Below are 13,022 nucleotides of genomic sequence, written 5' to 3'. Positions count from 1 at the left end.
CCGTGAACACTGTGTCCAGTGCTGGTCAGAGCCAGCGTGAACACTGTGTCCAGTGCTGGTCAGAGCCAGCGTGAACACTGTGTCCAGTGCTGGTCAGACCCACCGTGAACATTGTGTCCAGTGCTGGTCAGAGCCACTATGAACACTGTGTCCAGTGCTGGTCAGACCCAGCGTGAACACTGTGTCCAGTGCTGGTCAGACCCACCGTGAACACTGTGTCCAGTGCTGGTCAGAGCCAGCGTGAACACTGTGTCCAGTGCTGGTCAGAGCCAGCGTGAACACTGTGTCCAGTGCTGGTCAGAGCCACCGTGAACACTGTGTCCAGTGCTGGTCAGACCCAGCGTGAACACTGTGTCCAGTGCTGGTCAGAGCCAGCGTGAACACTGTGTCCAGTGCTGGTCAGACCCACCGTGAACATTGTGTCCAGTGCTGGTCAGACCCACCGTGAACATTGTGTCCAGTGCTGGTCAGACCCAGCGTGAACACTGTGTCCAGTGCTGGTCAGACCCACCGTGAACATTGTGTCCAGTGCTGGTCAGAGCCACTATGAACACTGTGTCCAGTGCTGGTCAGACCCAGCGTGAACATTGTGTCCAGTGCTGATTTGACCCAGTGTGAACACTGTTTCCAGTGCTGGTCAAACCCAGCGTGAACACTATGTCCACTTCCAGTCAGAACCACTTGGGCATTGGGAGATGCTGTTGAGGTAGTGAAGATAGTTCAGGCTAGGTAGATTGGAATATTGCTTCAGATTAAATACTGCGAGGAGAGCTGGTGGGCTCAGGTTCGAACTTTGAAAAGATAAAGTTAGGACTAATGTTCAGAAGCTCCTCTTCACTCAGAATTATCTTACATGGAACAGCTTTGCAGCTACTATAACGGTGGTGACAAATCAGAAATACTTTTCAAATCCTCTCTGGCCACAGGAGAGGTGCCAGAGGACAGGAGGACAGCAAATGTGGTACTGTTATTCAAGTAGGGTAGTAGGGATAAACCAGGTAATTACAGGCCAGTGAGTCTAATATCAATGGTAGGAAATCTATTGGAAAAAATTCTGAGGGACAGAATTAATCTCCACTTGGAGAGGCAGGGATTAATCAGGGATAGTCAGCATGGCTTTGTCAGGGGGAGATCATGTCTAACAAATTAGATTGAATTTTTCGAGGAGGAGACTAGGTGTGTATATGAGGGTAGTGCAGTTGATGTAGTTTATATGGACTTCAGTAAGGCTTTTGACAAGGTCCTGCATGGGAGAATGGTCAAGAGGGTAAGAGCCCATGGGATCCAGGGCAATTTGGCAAATTGGATCCAAAATTGGCTTAGTGGCAGGAGGCAGAGGGTGATGGTCGAGGGGTGTTTTTGTGATTGGAAGCCTGTGACGAGTGGTGTACCTCAGGGATCGGTGCTGGGACTCTTGCTGTTTGTGGTGTACATTAATGATTTAGATGTGATATAAGAGGTATGGTCAGTAAGTTCGCAGATGGCACGAAAATTAGTGGTGTCGTAAATAGTGAGAAGGAAGCCTTAGATTACAGGATGATATAGGTGGGCTGGTAAGATGGGCAGAGCAGTGGCAAATTGAATTTAATCCTGAGAAGTGTGAGGTGAAGCATTTTGGGAGGACTAACCCAGCAAGGGAATACACAATGAATGGTAGGACCCTAGGAAATACAGAGGATCAGAGGGACCTTGGTGTACATGTCCATAGATCCCTGAAGGCAGGAGGACAGGTAGATAAGGTGGTTAAGAAGGCATATGGGATACTTGCCTTTATTAGCCGAGGCATAGAATATAAGAACAGGGAGGTTATGTTGGAGCTGTATAAAATGCTAATTAGGCCACAGCTGGAGTACTGTGTGCAGTTCTGGTCGCCACATTATAGGAAGGATGTGATTGTACTGGAGACGGTGCAGAGGTGATTTACCAGGATGTTCCCTGGTCTGGAGCGTTTCAGATATGAAGAGAGACTGGATAGGCTGGAGTTGTTTTCGTTACAGCAGAGAAGGCTGAGGGGGGACCTGATTGAGGTGTATAAAATTATGAGGGGCATAGATAGGGTAGATAAGAAGAAACTTTTCCCCTTGGTGGAGGTGTCAATAACCAGGGGGCATAGATTTAAGGTCAGGGGCAGGAGGTTTAGAGGGGATTTGAGGAAACATTTTTCACCCAGAGGGTGGTGGGAATCTGGAACTGGGCCTGAGGGGGTGGGAGAGGCAGATACCCTCACAACATTTAAGAAGTGTTTAGATGAGCACTTTAAACGCCATAGCATACAGGGCTACGGGCAAAGTGCTGGAAAATGGGATTAGAGTAGATAGGGGCTTGATGGTCGACACAGACACGATGGACCGAAGGGCCTGTTTCTGTGCTGTATAACTCTATGACTCTACTTTAGGAAACAATTGAATGCTGCAATGGGGTGAATCTGCTCTCTTTCTAGATAGGTGGGACTCAGATGGACTGAATGGCCTTCTGAGTCTGTGCTATACTTTTGCTGCCATCTAGTGCTCCAGAGTGTGATAACAGGATGCCAGACTCAATTGGGATAGGAACCTCCACCAGCCCATAAAGAACTCCTCACAAGTTAATAGAACTCTCATGTGGAGGGAGGGTTTTTAACCCCTGACCCAATAGAAACAAGCCAGATGTCTCAGAAAGAGGATCCTGAGCTGAGGAGGGCCCTCTGGGCCGCACAGGAAACTTTGGGCCTCTCCCCCACAACCCCCACTTAGCTTAGTGCCGGGGTCCGCCCTCCAGGCCTCCTGTAATATTGCTCAGTGAGAGTCTCAGGGCAGGAGCATTGTTGGAGGGAGTGTAGCATATGATTCTGCTGCTCAGGTAGAGCTGTGACCCTCTCAGGTTGCAGATAGACTGTTCAGCAAAAGCCCCTTGAGGTCGCCACACTGCCCCTAACACCTGTATCTTGCCCATCTTCTAAGCTCTGGAATTCCTTCCCTAAATCTTTCACATTATCTTTACAGTGCAGGAGGAGGCCATTCGGCCCATCTAGTCTGCATTGGCTCCCTGAAAGAGCATTCGACCTGGTCCCACTGCCCTGCCTGATCCCCATTACCTTGCACATTCTCTCTTTTCAGATACCAATCCAATTCCTTTCTAAATACCTCGATTGAATCTGCCTCCACCACCATTTCAGGAAGTTCGTTCCAAACTTCAACCGCCCTCTGGGTGAAAAAAATTTTCCTCACCTCAATTTTACTCCCTTTGCCAATTATTTTAAATCTGTTCCCTCTAGTTCTTGATGCTCCCTTGAGTGGGAATAGTTTCTCACTATTTACCCTGTCCATACCCCTCAGCATCTTGAATTCCTCTATCAAGGCTCCTCTCAGCCTTCTTTTCTCCAAGGAAAACAGTCCCAACCTCTCCAATCTATCCTCACAGCTACAGTTCTCTATCATGGGAATCATCCTTGTGAATCTCCTCTGTATTCTCTCTAATGCCTTCACATCCTTCCTCAAGTATGGCGCCCAGAACCAGACCCAGTAAGGTGGCATAGTGGTATTGTCACTGGACTAGTGCTCTGGGGACCTGGGTTTAAATCCCACCACAGCAGATGGCGGAGTTTGAGTTCAATAAAATGTCTGGAATTAGAAGTTCATTAATGGGAGCGAAATCTGCTGTCCTTACCTGGTCTGGCCTACATGTGACTCCAGACCTACAGCAACGTGGTTGACTCTTAAAATGCCCTCTGAAATGGCCTAACAAGCCACTCAGTTGTACTGCGGAGGTTCAAGAAGGCAGCTCACCACCACCTTCTCCAGGGCAATCAGGGGTGTGCAATAAATGCTGACCCAGCCAGCAACACCCACATTCCATGAATGAATAAAAAAGATGAGGCCTCACTAGTGTCTTATACAAGTTCAACATGACCTCCTTATTCATGTACTCAATTCCCCTAGTAATAAAGCCCACGATACTATATGCTTTATTAACTGCTCTCTCATCACCCCCTGTCATCTTGTGGAAATTATTGTTGTAGCTAATGTGTAATATACCTTGAAGAAGAATGTTTGTTAAGGAAGATCACATGATCTTTAATAGCCAATAAGAGAGTAGCGCAGGACACCTCAGTAGTTAGTACTAGAGATAGAGTTTGAAGTGAAAGCACACGTGTAGTTGCTGCTGAGTTCCTTTGTAAATAAACTAGGAGTTTTCCACCTAAGAAGTGTCTGCTGATCAACTCAATCAATAGTGCCACCTCTTACAACAAACTGGCAATGAGGATCTACAGGATCCAACACATCTTCACTGACTTATGTACATATACACTGAGATCCCTCTGTTCCTGCACCTCCTTTAGAGTTTCTCCCTTTATTCTATACTGTCAAAATGGATCACCTCACACTTCTTTGCAATCAACTGCATCTGCCACTTCCCCATCACAGTTGACAACATTTCCAATTTTCGTACCTGCAGATTTTGAAATTGTGCCTTTAACACCACAGTCTAGGTCATTAATATATATCAGGAAGAGCAAGGGTCCCAACACTGACCCCTGGGGAACTCCACTATTCCAACAATCGGGAAAAACAATGTTATATACTTGTTCAAAAAGGATAAAGCTGGCAACTAGAGACCAGTCAGTTTGATCTCAGTGGTAGGGAAACTTCTGGAAACTATAGTGTGGAATAAAATCAATAATCACTTAGACAAGTGCAGGATAATTAAGGAAAGACAGTACGGATTCATGAAGGGAAAATCATGTTTAACTAACTTGCTGGAGTTTTTTGAGAAGGTAACAGAGAAGGTTAATAAGCAAAATGCTGTTGATGTGGTGTATATGGATTTTCAAAAGATATTTGATACAGTGCCACACAACAGGCTTGTGAGCAAAATCCTAGCTGATGGAATGAAAAGAAAAGTAGACACTTAGATAAGAAATTGGCAGGGTAGTGGTAAATTATCTTGAACACATTCCAGGAACTCTCACCCCTCTTGTCCCTTTGCACTACTCCTACCTCAGTCTATATTTGGATAATTGAAGACCCCCATTATGATTACTCTATAATTCCTCTCTGGCCACGGGGGAGGTGCCAGAGGACTGGAGAACAGCTAATGTGGTTCCGCTATTTAAGAAGGGTTGTAGAGATAAGCCAGGGAACTACAGGCCAGTGAGTCTCACGTCAGTGGTAGGGAAACTATTGGAGAAAATTCTGAAGGAGAGTATCTATCTCCACTTGGAGAGGCAAGGTTTGATCAGGGATAGTCAGCATGGCTTTGTCAGAGGGAGGTCATGCCTAACAAATTTGATTGAATGTTTTGAGGGGGTGACCAGGTGTGTAGATGAGGGTAGTGCAGTTGATGTAGTTTATACGGATTTCAGCAAAGCCTTTGACAAGGTCCCACATGGGAGACTTATAAAGAAGGCAAATGGACATGGGATACAGGGTAATTTGATAAGGTGGATTCAAAAGTGGTTTAGTTGTAGAAGACAAATGGTGATGACAGAAGGATGCTTTAGTGACTGGAAGCCAGTGTCCAGTGGCGTACCACAGGGATCTGTGCTCGGTCCCCTATTATTTGTCATTTATATAAACGATATAGATGACTATGTGGGGAGTAGGATTAGTAAATTTGTGGATGACACAAAGATTGGCCGGCTGGTTAACAGTGAGGTTGAGTGTCTTGGGCTTCAGGAAGATATAGACGGGCTGGTCGAATGGGCAGATAAGTGGCAGATGGAATTTAAGCCTGAAAAGTGTGAGGTGATACACTTTGGTAGGAGTAATTTGACAAAGAAGTATTCAATGAACGGCATGACACTAGGAAGTTCTGAGGAACAAAGGGACCTTGACGTGTGTGTCCATAGATCTCTGAAGGCAGAGGGGCATGTTAGTGGGGTGGTGAAAAAGGCATATGGGAAACTTGCCTTTATCAATCGAGGCATAGATTACAAAAGTAGGGAGATCATGTTGGAGTTGTATAGAACCTTGGTGAGGCCACAGCTGGAGTAGTGTGTGCAGTTCTGGTCGCCACATTACAGGAAGGATGTGATTGCACTGGAGGGGGTGCAGAGGAGATTCACCAGGATGTTGCCTGGGATGAAACATTTAAGTTATGAAGAGAGGTTGATAGACTTGGGTTGTTTTCATTGGAGCAGAGAAGACTGAGGGGCAACCTGATCGAGGTGTACAAGATTATGAGGGGCATGGACAGGGTGGATAGGGAGCAGCTGTTCCCCTTAGTTGAAGGGACAGTCACAAGGGGACATAAGTTCAAGGTGAGGGGCAGGAGGTTTAGGGGGGATGTGAGGAAAAACTTTTTTACCCAGAGGGTGGTGATGGTCTGGAATGTGCTGCCTGGGAGGGTGGTGGAGGCGGGTTGCTTCGCATCCTTTAAAAAGTACCTGGATGAGCACTTGGCACGTCATAACATTCAAGGCTATGGGCCAAGTGCTGGTAAATGGGATTAGGTAGGTAGGTCAGGTGTTTCTCACGTGTCGGTGAGGACTCGATGGGCCGAAGGGCCTCTTCTGCACTGTGTGATTCTTGCACCTCCTTAATTTCTTCGCGGATGAGCTGAAAATTGGTGGGTGGTAAATAGTGAGGAGGATAACTGTAAACTGCAGGAAGATATCAATGGACTGGTCAGGTGGGCAGAGCAGTGGCAAATGGAATTCAACCTGGAAAAGTGAGAGTTAATGCACTTGGGGAGGGCTAACAAGGCAAGGGATGGCACTATGAATGGTAGGACCCTGGAAAGTACTGAAGATCAGAGGGACCTTGGTGTGTATATCCACAGATCCCTGAAGGTAGCAGGGCAGGTCGATAAGGTGGTTAAGAAGGCACTTGCCTTTATTAGCCGAGCGAGGTAGTGGTGTAGTGGTAACATCATTGAACTAGATATCCAGAGGCCCAGGCTGATGCTCTGGGGGTATGGGTTCAAATCCCACCATGGTAGCTGGTGGAATTTAAATTCAATAAATCTGGAAATGAAAGCTAGCCTTAGTAATGGTAACCATGACAACTATCACTGATTGTTGTAAAAACCCATCTGGGTCACTAATGCCCTTTAGGGAGGGAAATCTGCTGTCCTTACCTGGTCTGGTCTACACGTGATTCCAGACCCACAGCAATGTGGTTGACTCTGAAATGGCCATAGCATGGGCAACAATGCCCATGTCCCACGAAAGAATAAAGGGGGTATAGAATACAAGAGCAGGGAGGTTATACTGGAACTGTATAAAATGCTGGTTAGGCCACAGCTGGAGTACTGCATGCAGTTCTGGTCGCCACATTATAGGAAGGATGTGATTGCACTGGAGAGGATACAGAGGAGATTTACCAGGATGCTGCCTGGGCTGGAGGGTCTGAGCTATGAGGAAAGATTGGATAGGCTGGGGTTGTTTCCTTGGAGCATCAAAGGTTGAGGGGACCTGACAGAAGATTATGAGGGACGTGGATAGGAAGGCACTTTTTCTATTAGTAGAGGGGTCAATAACCAGGGGTCAATAAGGTAAGAAGAGGTAGACAGCTAAGAGGGGAGTTGAGGAGAAGTTTTTTCATCCAGAGGGCGGTGGGAGTCTGGAAACAGTCCCCAAACAGTAGTTTAGCAGTAGGGCACAGTATAAACCAGGAAATACTGGGAGCATGTAAGAAAGGCACGGCATTAATCATGGGTGATTTTAATATGCATATAGACTGGACTAATCAAATTGGCAAGGGTAGCCTTGAGGGAGAGTTCATAGAGTGTATTAGAGATTGTTTCTTGGAGCAATATGTTGTGGAACCAACCAAAGAGCAGGCTATTCTGGATTTGGTTTTGTATAATCAGATGGGATTAATTATTGATCTCATATTAAAGGATCCTGTAGGGAAGAGTGATCATAGCATGCTGGAATTTCAAGTTCAGTTTGAGAGCGAGAAACTTGAGTCCCACACTCATGTTCTGGAGTTAAACAAAGGTAACTACAATAGGTATGAGGGCAGATTTGGCCCTAGTGGACTGGGCAGGAAGACTACAAGGTAGGACAGTTGGTGAACAGTGGCAGATATTTAAGGAGATATTCAATTCCTCCCAAGTAAAATATGTTCCAATGAGGAAGAAAGGTGGTAAGAGGGGGAAAAGCATCCATGGCTAAGCAAGGAAGTTAAAGATAACTTAAAGTCAAAAACTAAGGCATACCAAATTGCAAAGGTCAGTGGCAGGCTGGAAGATTGGGAAACTTTTAAAGGTCAACAAAGGGTTACTAAAAAAATAATAAAAAGAGCAAAGGTAAATTATGAAAGAAAATTAGTGCAAAATGTAAAAACTGACAGCAAAAGCTTCTGCAAGTATATAAAAGGAAAGAGAGTAGCTAAAGTTAATGTTGGTCCCTTGGAAAACGAAACTGGGGAGTTAATATTGGGGAACGCAAAATGGCAGAGATGCTTAATCAATACTTTGCCTCAGTTTTCACAGTGGAGGACACTAGTGCCACCCCAATAGTAACAGGTAGTGCAGAGGATATAGAGAAGGAGGAAATTAGAACAATCACCATCACTAGAGAAAATGTACTGAGCAAACTATTGGGATGAAAGGGTGACAAGTCCCTAGGACCTGATGGCCTACATCCCAGGGTCTTAAAGGAAGTGGCAGCGGAGATAGTGGATACATTGGCTATAATATTCCAAAATTCCCTGGATTCTGGAAAGGTTCCAGTAGATTGGAAAAATGCTAATGTAACGCCCTTATTCAAAAAGGGGGGGAGGCAGAAAGTAGGAAACTATAGACCAGTTAGTTTAATGTCTGTCGTTGGGAAATTATTGGAATCCATTATTAAGGAAGTAGTAATGGGGCATTTGGAAAGTCAAAATGCAATCCATCAGAGTCAGCATGGTTTTATGAAGAGTAAATCGTGTTTGACTAATTTGCTAGAGTTCTTTGAAGATGTGACATGCAAAGTGGATAATGGGGATCCTGTAGATGTAGTATATCTGGACTTCCAGAAGGCCTTTGATAAGGTGCTGCATAAAGATTAATACACAAGATAAGATCACACGGAGTTAGGGGTAATATACTAGCTTGGATAGAGGATTGGCTAACCAGCAGAAAGCAGAGAGTCGGGATAAATGGGTCTTTTACTGGATGGCAAGCTGTAACTAGTGGGGTGCCACAGGGTTCAGTCCTTGGGCCCCAACTATTTACAATCTATATTAATGACTTGGACTCAGGGATAGAAGGTACTATAGCTAAATTTGCAGATGACACCAAAATAGGCAGGAAAGTAAGTTGCAATGAAGAAATAAGAAATTTACAAATGGATATGGACAGGTTAGGTGAATGGGCCAAAATTTGGCAGATGGAGTTTAACGTGGATAAGCGTGAGGTTATCCATTTTGGTCGGAAGAATAAAAAGGCGACTTATTATTTAAATGGAGAGAAACTTCAGAATGCTTCAGTGCAGCGGGATCTGGGTGTCCTCGTGCATGAATCGCTGAAAGCTAGTGTGCACCTACAGCAGGTAATAAGGAAGGCAAATGGAATTTTGGCATTTATTGCTAAAGGAACAGAGTATAAAAATAGGGAAGTGTTATTGCAACTGTACGAGGCATTGGTGAGACCGCACCTGGAGTACTGTGCACAGTTTTGGTCCCCTTACTTGAGGAAGGATGTAATTGCACTGGAGACGGTTCAGGGGAGGTTCACTAGATTGATTCCAGAGATGCGGGGCTTGTCTTATGAGGAGAGATGGAGCAGTTTAGGCCTATACTCACTAGAGTTTAGAAGGATGAGAGGAGATCTAATTGAGGTATATAAGATGCTAAAGGGGATAGACAAAGTAGACGTGGAGCGGATGTTTCCCCTTGTGGGGCATTCTAGAACGAGAGGCCATAATTTTAGGCTAAGGGGTGGTCGATTTAAATCAGAGATGAGGAGGAATTACTTTTCTCAAAGGGTGGTGAATCTGTGGAATTCACTACCTCAGAGTGCAGTGGATGCCGGGACGCTGAATAAATAAGGAGGAGATAGACAGATTTTTAATGAGTAACGGGTTGAAAGGTTATGGGGAGAGGGCGGGAAATTGGAGTTGAGGCCAAAATGAGATCAGCCATGATCGTAATGAATAGCAGGGCAGGCTCGAGGAGCTGAATTGCCTACTCCTGCTCCTGGTTCTTATGGAACTCACTGCCTGAAAGGCTGGTTAAGTCAGAAACTCTCGTAACATTTAAGAAGTATTTAGATATTCACTTACATTGCCGTAGCCTCCAGGGCTATGGGCCAAGCGTTGGAAAATGGGATTAGTGTAGTCAGATCTTTGTTGACCAGCGCGGACTCGATGGGCCGAATGGCCTCCTGTGTTACAATTGTCGAGGAGTCTATAAATTTGTTTCTCCACCTCCCTTCCACTAGTTGGTGGTGTATATACTACACCAATCAATGTTATTGCACCTTTTTCATTCCTTACCTCCAGCTAGAGAGATTCTATCCCTGTCCCCTCTGGAACATCCTCTCTCTAGCACTATGTAATCTTTAATCAATACTGCCACTCCCCTCCACACCGCACCCCTCCACCCCTTTCCTGTCTCTCCTAAACACTTGTATGGTCCCAGTGTGGACCATGATCTCTGACTGTTCACCCTCCCCCAAAAGAATGTCCTGCAGCCGCTCTGTGACATCCTTGACCCTGGCACCAGGAAGGGAACATACCCTGGAGTCACGACTACAGCCGCAGAAATGCCTGTCTGCTCCTCTAACTATGGAATCCCTTACCACTATATCTTTTTCATTTTTCCTCCCCCTCGCCTGTGCAGCTAATCCACCCGCGGTGCCACAAACTTGGCTTTTGCTACAGTCCTCTGAGGAACCATTCTCGCTATCCAAAATGGAAAAGTGGCTCGAGAGTGAGATAACGTCAGGGGACTCCTGCACTACCAGCCTGTTTGTTTTCGATATTCTGGCGGTCACCCATTCCCTCCTCTGCCTTTGTACTACTTAGTGCGGTGTGACCACCTCTCTAAAAGTGCTATCCACGTAATCCTCAGCCTTGCGGTAGCAGCAATGATTCCAGCCACCACTCAATCCAGAGCTCAGGTTTCTGCAGCTGGTGTAGTCCTCGAGGGTACTTCGTGTCTGCACAACTTCCCACATCCCGTTGGATGCACATCCCACATGGCCATATCTTAAACTTTATATAAAGTGTTTACTACAGTATGGTATAATGTAATAACTCACCAACCATCTCCTCTATGGAGAGTCTGGAAAGGCCTATACTTACCAACTAATCAACTAAATGGGACTCCTGTAATGTCACATAGGTTTTATCTGTAAACTGCTGGCTGTCTCTTTAAACTGCTTGAAGCTCTCCGACCTCTCCAGTTAGTTACGAGTTACTAATTAACCTACTGCTTCTGCTTCACCCAAGTGTAAATCAAATGTTGGAGGCTGAAAGAGGAGCACCTCTTACCCCTCTTCACCAAACTCCCAACTCAGCAAGCTCTACTTCTTACACTAAACCTTACCTAAAGCATCTTTCCCTCTGTGCACCAAATTCCCACTTTGAATCAAATTCCTCAGTGCTCACTCAGTCTCCCTTATTGACCCTGTCTGCTACTCTTGTCTCCTTGAAGACCTTTGTCCATGATAAAGCTTTTGGTCATCTGCTGTAATCTGCAGCTCAGTCAAGTTTGATTTGGTTTGGTTTGTGAAGTGCCTTGAGAGTTTTATTAAGTGAAAGGTACTATCCAGATACAAGTTGTTGTTAATTATTAGAGAAGTGTTTTGTTGGGTCTCTCGCTGATTGATGTTTTGTCCTGTCTTCTAGTCTCCATCGATGGAGTGGAATGGAATGATGTCAAATTCTTCCAGCTAGCCGCACAATGGCCTACTCATGTCAAATACTTCCCTGTGGGAATATTCGGCTACTCCAAGACTGCGTGATGAGTGGGAGCAGACTGTGGGCACTGCTGCCCTCCCTTTTCCTGTGGACTAACTCTGATTCTGGCACTGACCTGGTGGGATTTTATTTAAAAGCTGGTGAGAAAAGTTGACCTGTTTTTTTTAATTTAAGAACCAGATGATTCAGCGTGGATCACAGACTGTGAGGGCCTCTGACAGCTCTCCTCACAGATGCACTTTTCACAAGATTGTCGTCTACCTGAATTTGTAACTTTGAAATAAAGAAAAGAACCAGGAAGAAAGTTCCCTGGGTAAAACTCAATGGGACCTTTTCTTACAATATTCTGGTGAACTCTCACAAACACTGCAGCTTCACACACAGGGTTTAATCTTCTAACTATAATACAGGGGGGAAGAGAGAAACATTTCCATTTACCCACTCTCAACACTCCTGATCTACAGTTAGTGACTGCCACTCATGACACTTAGCCCACACAGCATCACTCCCCTCCTCTCCTCTCCCACAGAGCATCAGTCCCCTCCTCTCCTCTCCACAGAGCATCACTCCCCTCCTCTCCTCTCCCACAGCACAGGGTCACAGAGCATCACTCCCCTCCTCTCCTCTCCCATAGCACAGGGTCACAGAGCATCACTCCCCTCCTCTCCTCTCCCACAGCACAGGGTCACAGAGCATCACTCCCCTCCTCTCCTCTCCCACAGCACAGGATCACAGAGCATCACTCCCCTCCTCTCCTCTCCCACAGCACAGGGTCACAGAGCATCACTCCCCTCCTCTCCTCTCCCATAGCACAGGGTCACAGAGCATCACTCCCCTCCTCTCCTCTCCCACAGCACAGGGTCACAGAGCATCACTCCCCTCCTCTCCCACAGCACAGGGTCACAGAGCATCACTCCCCTCCTCTCCTCTCCCATAGCACAGGGTCACAGAGCATCACTCCCCTCCTCTCCTCTCCCACAGCACAGGGTCACAGAGCATCACTCCCCTCCTCTCCTCTCCCATAGCACAGGCCCACAGAACATCACTCCCCTCCTCTCCTCTCCCACAGAGCATCACTCCCCTCCTCTCCTCTCCCACAGCACAGGCCCACAGAACATCACTCCCCTCCTCTCCTCTCCCACAGCACAGGGTCACAGAGCATCACTCCCCTCCTCTCCCACAGCACAGG

General features: G+C 46.2%; 1 protein-coding gene across 1 annotated transcript in view; it reads left to right on the top strand.

Annotated features, from left to right (window-relative positions):
• The window catches only part of LOC144676519 (phosphofurin acidic cluster sorting protein 2-like), a gene marked incomplete at its 5' end in the record, with an annotated part of 61,560 nt that extends 49,403 nt beyond the window's left edge, over positions 1 to 12,157 (top strand). The window contains one exon of the mRNA XM_078536916.1: positions 11,762 to 12,157. Coding sequence (XP_078393042.1) covers positions 11,762 to 11,877 — 116 coding nt within the window. The remainder of the gene's footprint in view (positions 1 to 11,761) is intronic.
• Positions 12,158 to 13,022: the final 865 nt, after the last annotated feature.

The sequence above is a fragment of the Cetorhinus maximus genome, unplaced genomic scaffold, assembly GCF_964194155.1.
Source record: "Cetorhinus maximus unplaced genomic scaffold, sCetMax3.hap1.1 HAP1_SCAFFOLD_1660, whole genome shotgun sequence".
Taxonomy (NCBI): domain Eukaryota; kingdom Metazoa; phylum Chordata; class Chondrichthyes; order Lamniformes; family Cetorhinidae; genus Cetorhinus; species Cetorhinus maximus.
The sequence above is the reverse complement of the archived record's forward strand: the minus strand, read 5'-3'. Positions and strand labels throughout refer to the sequence as shown.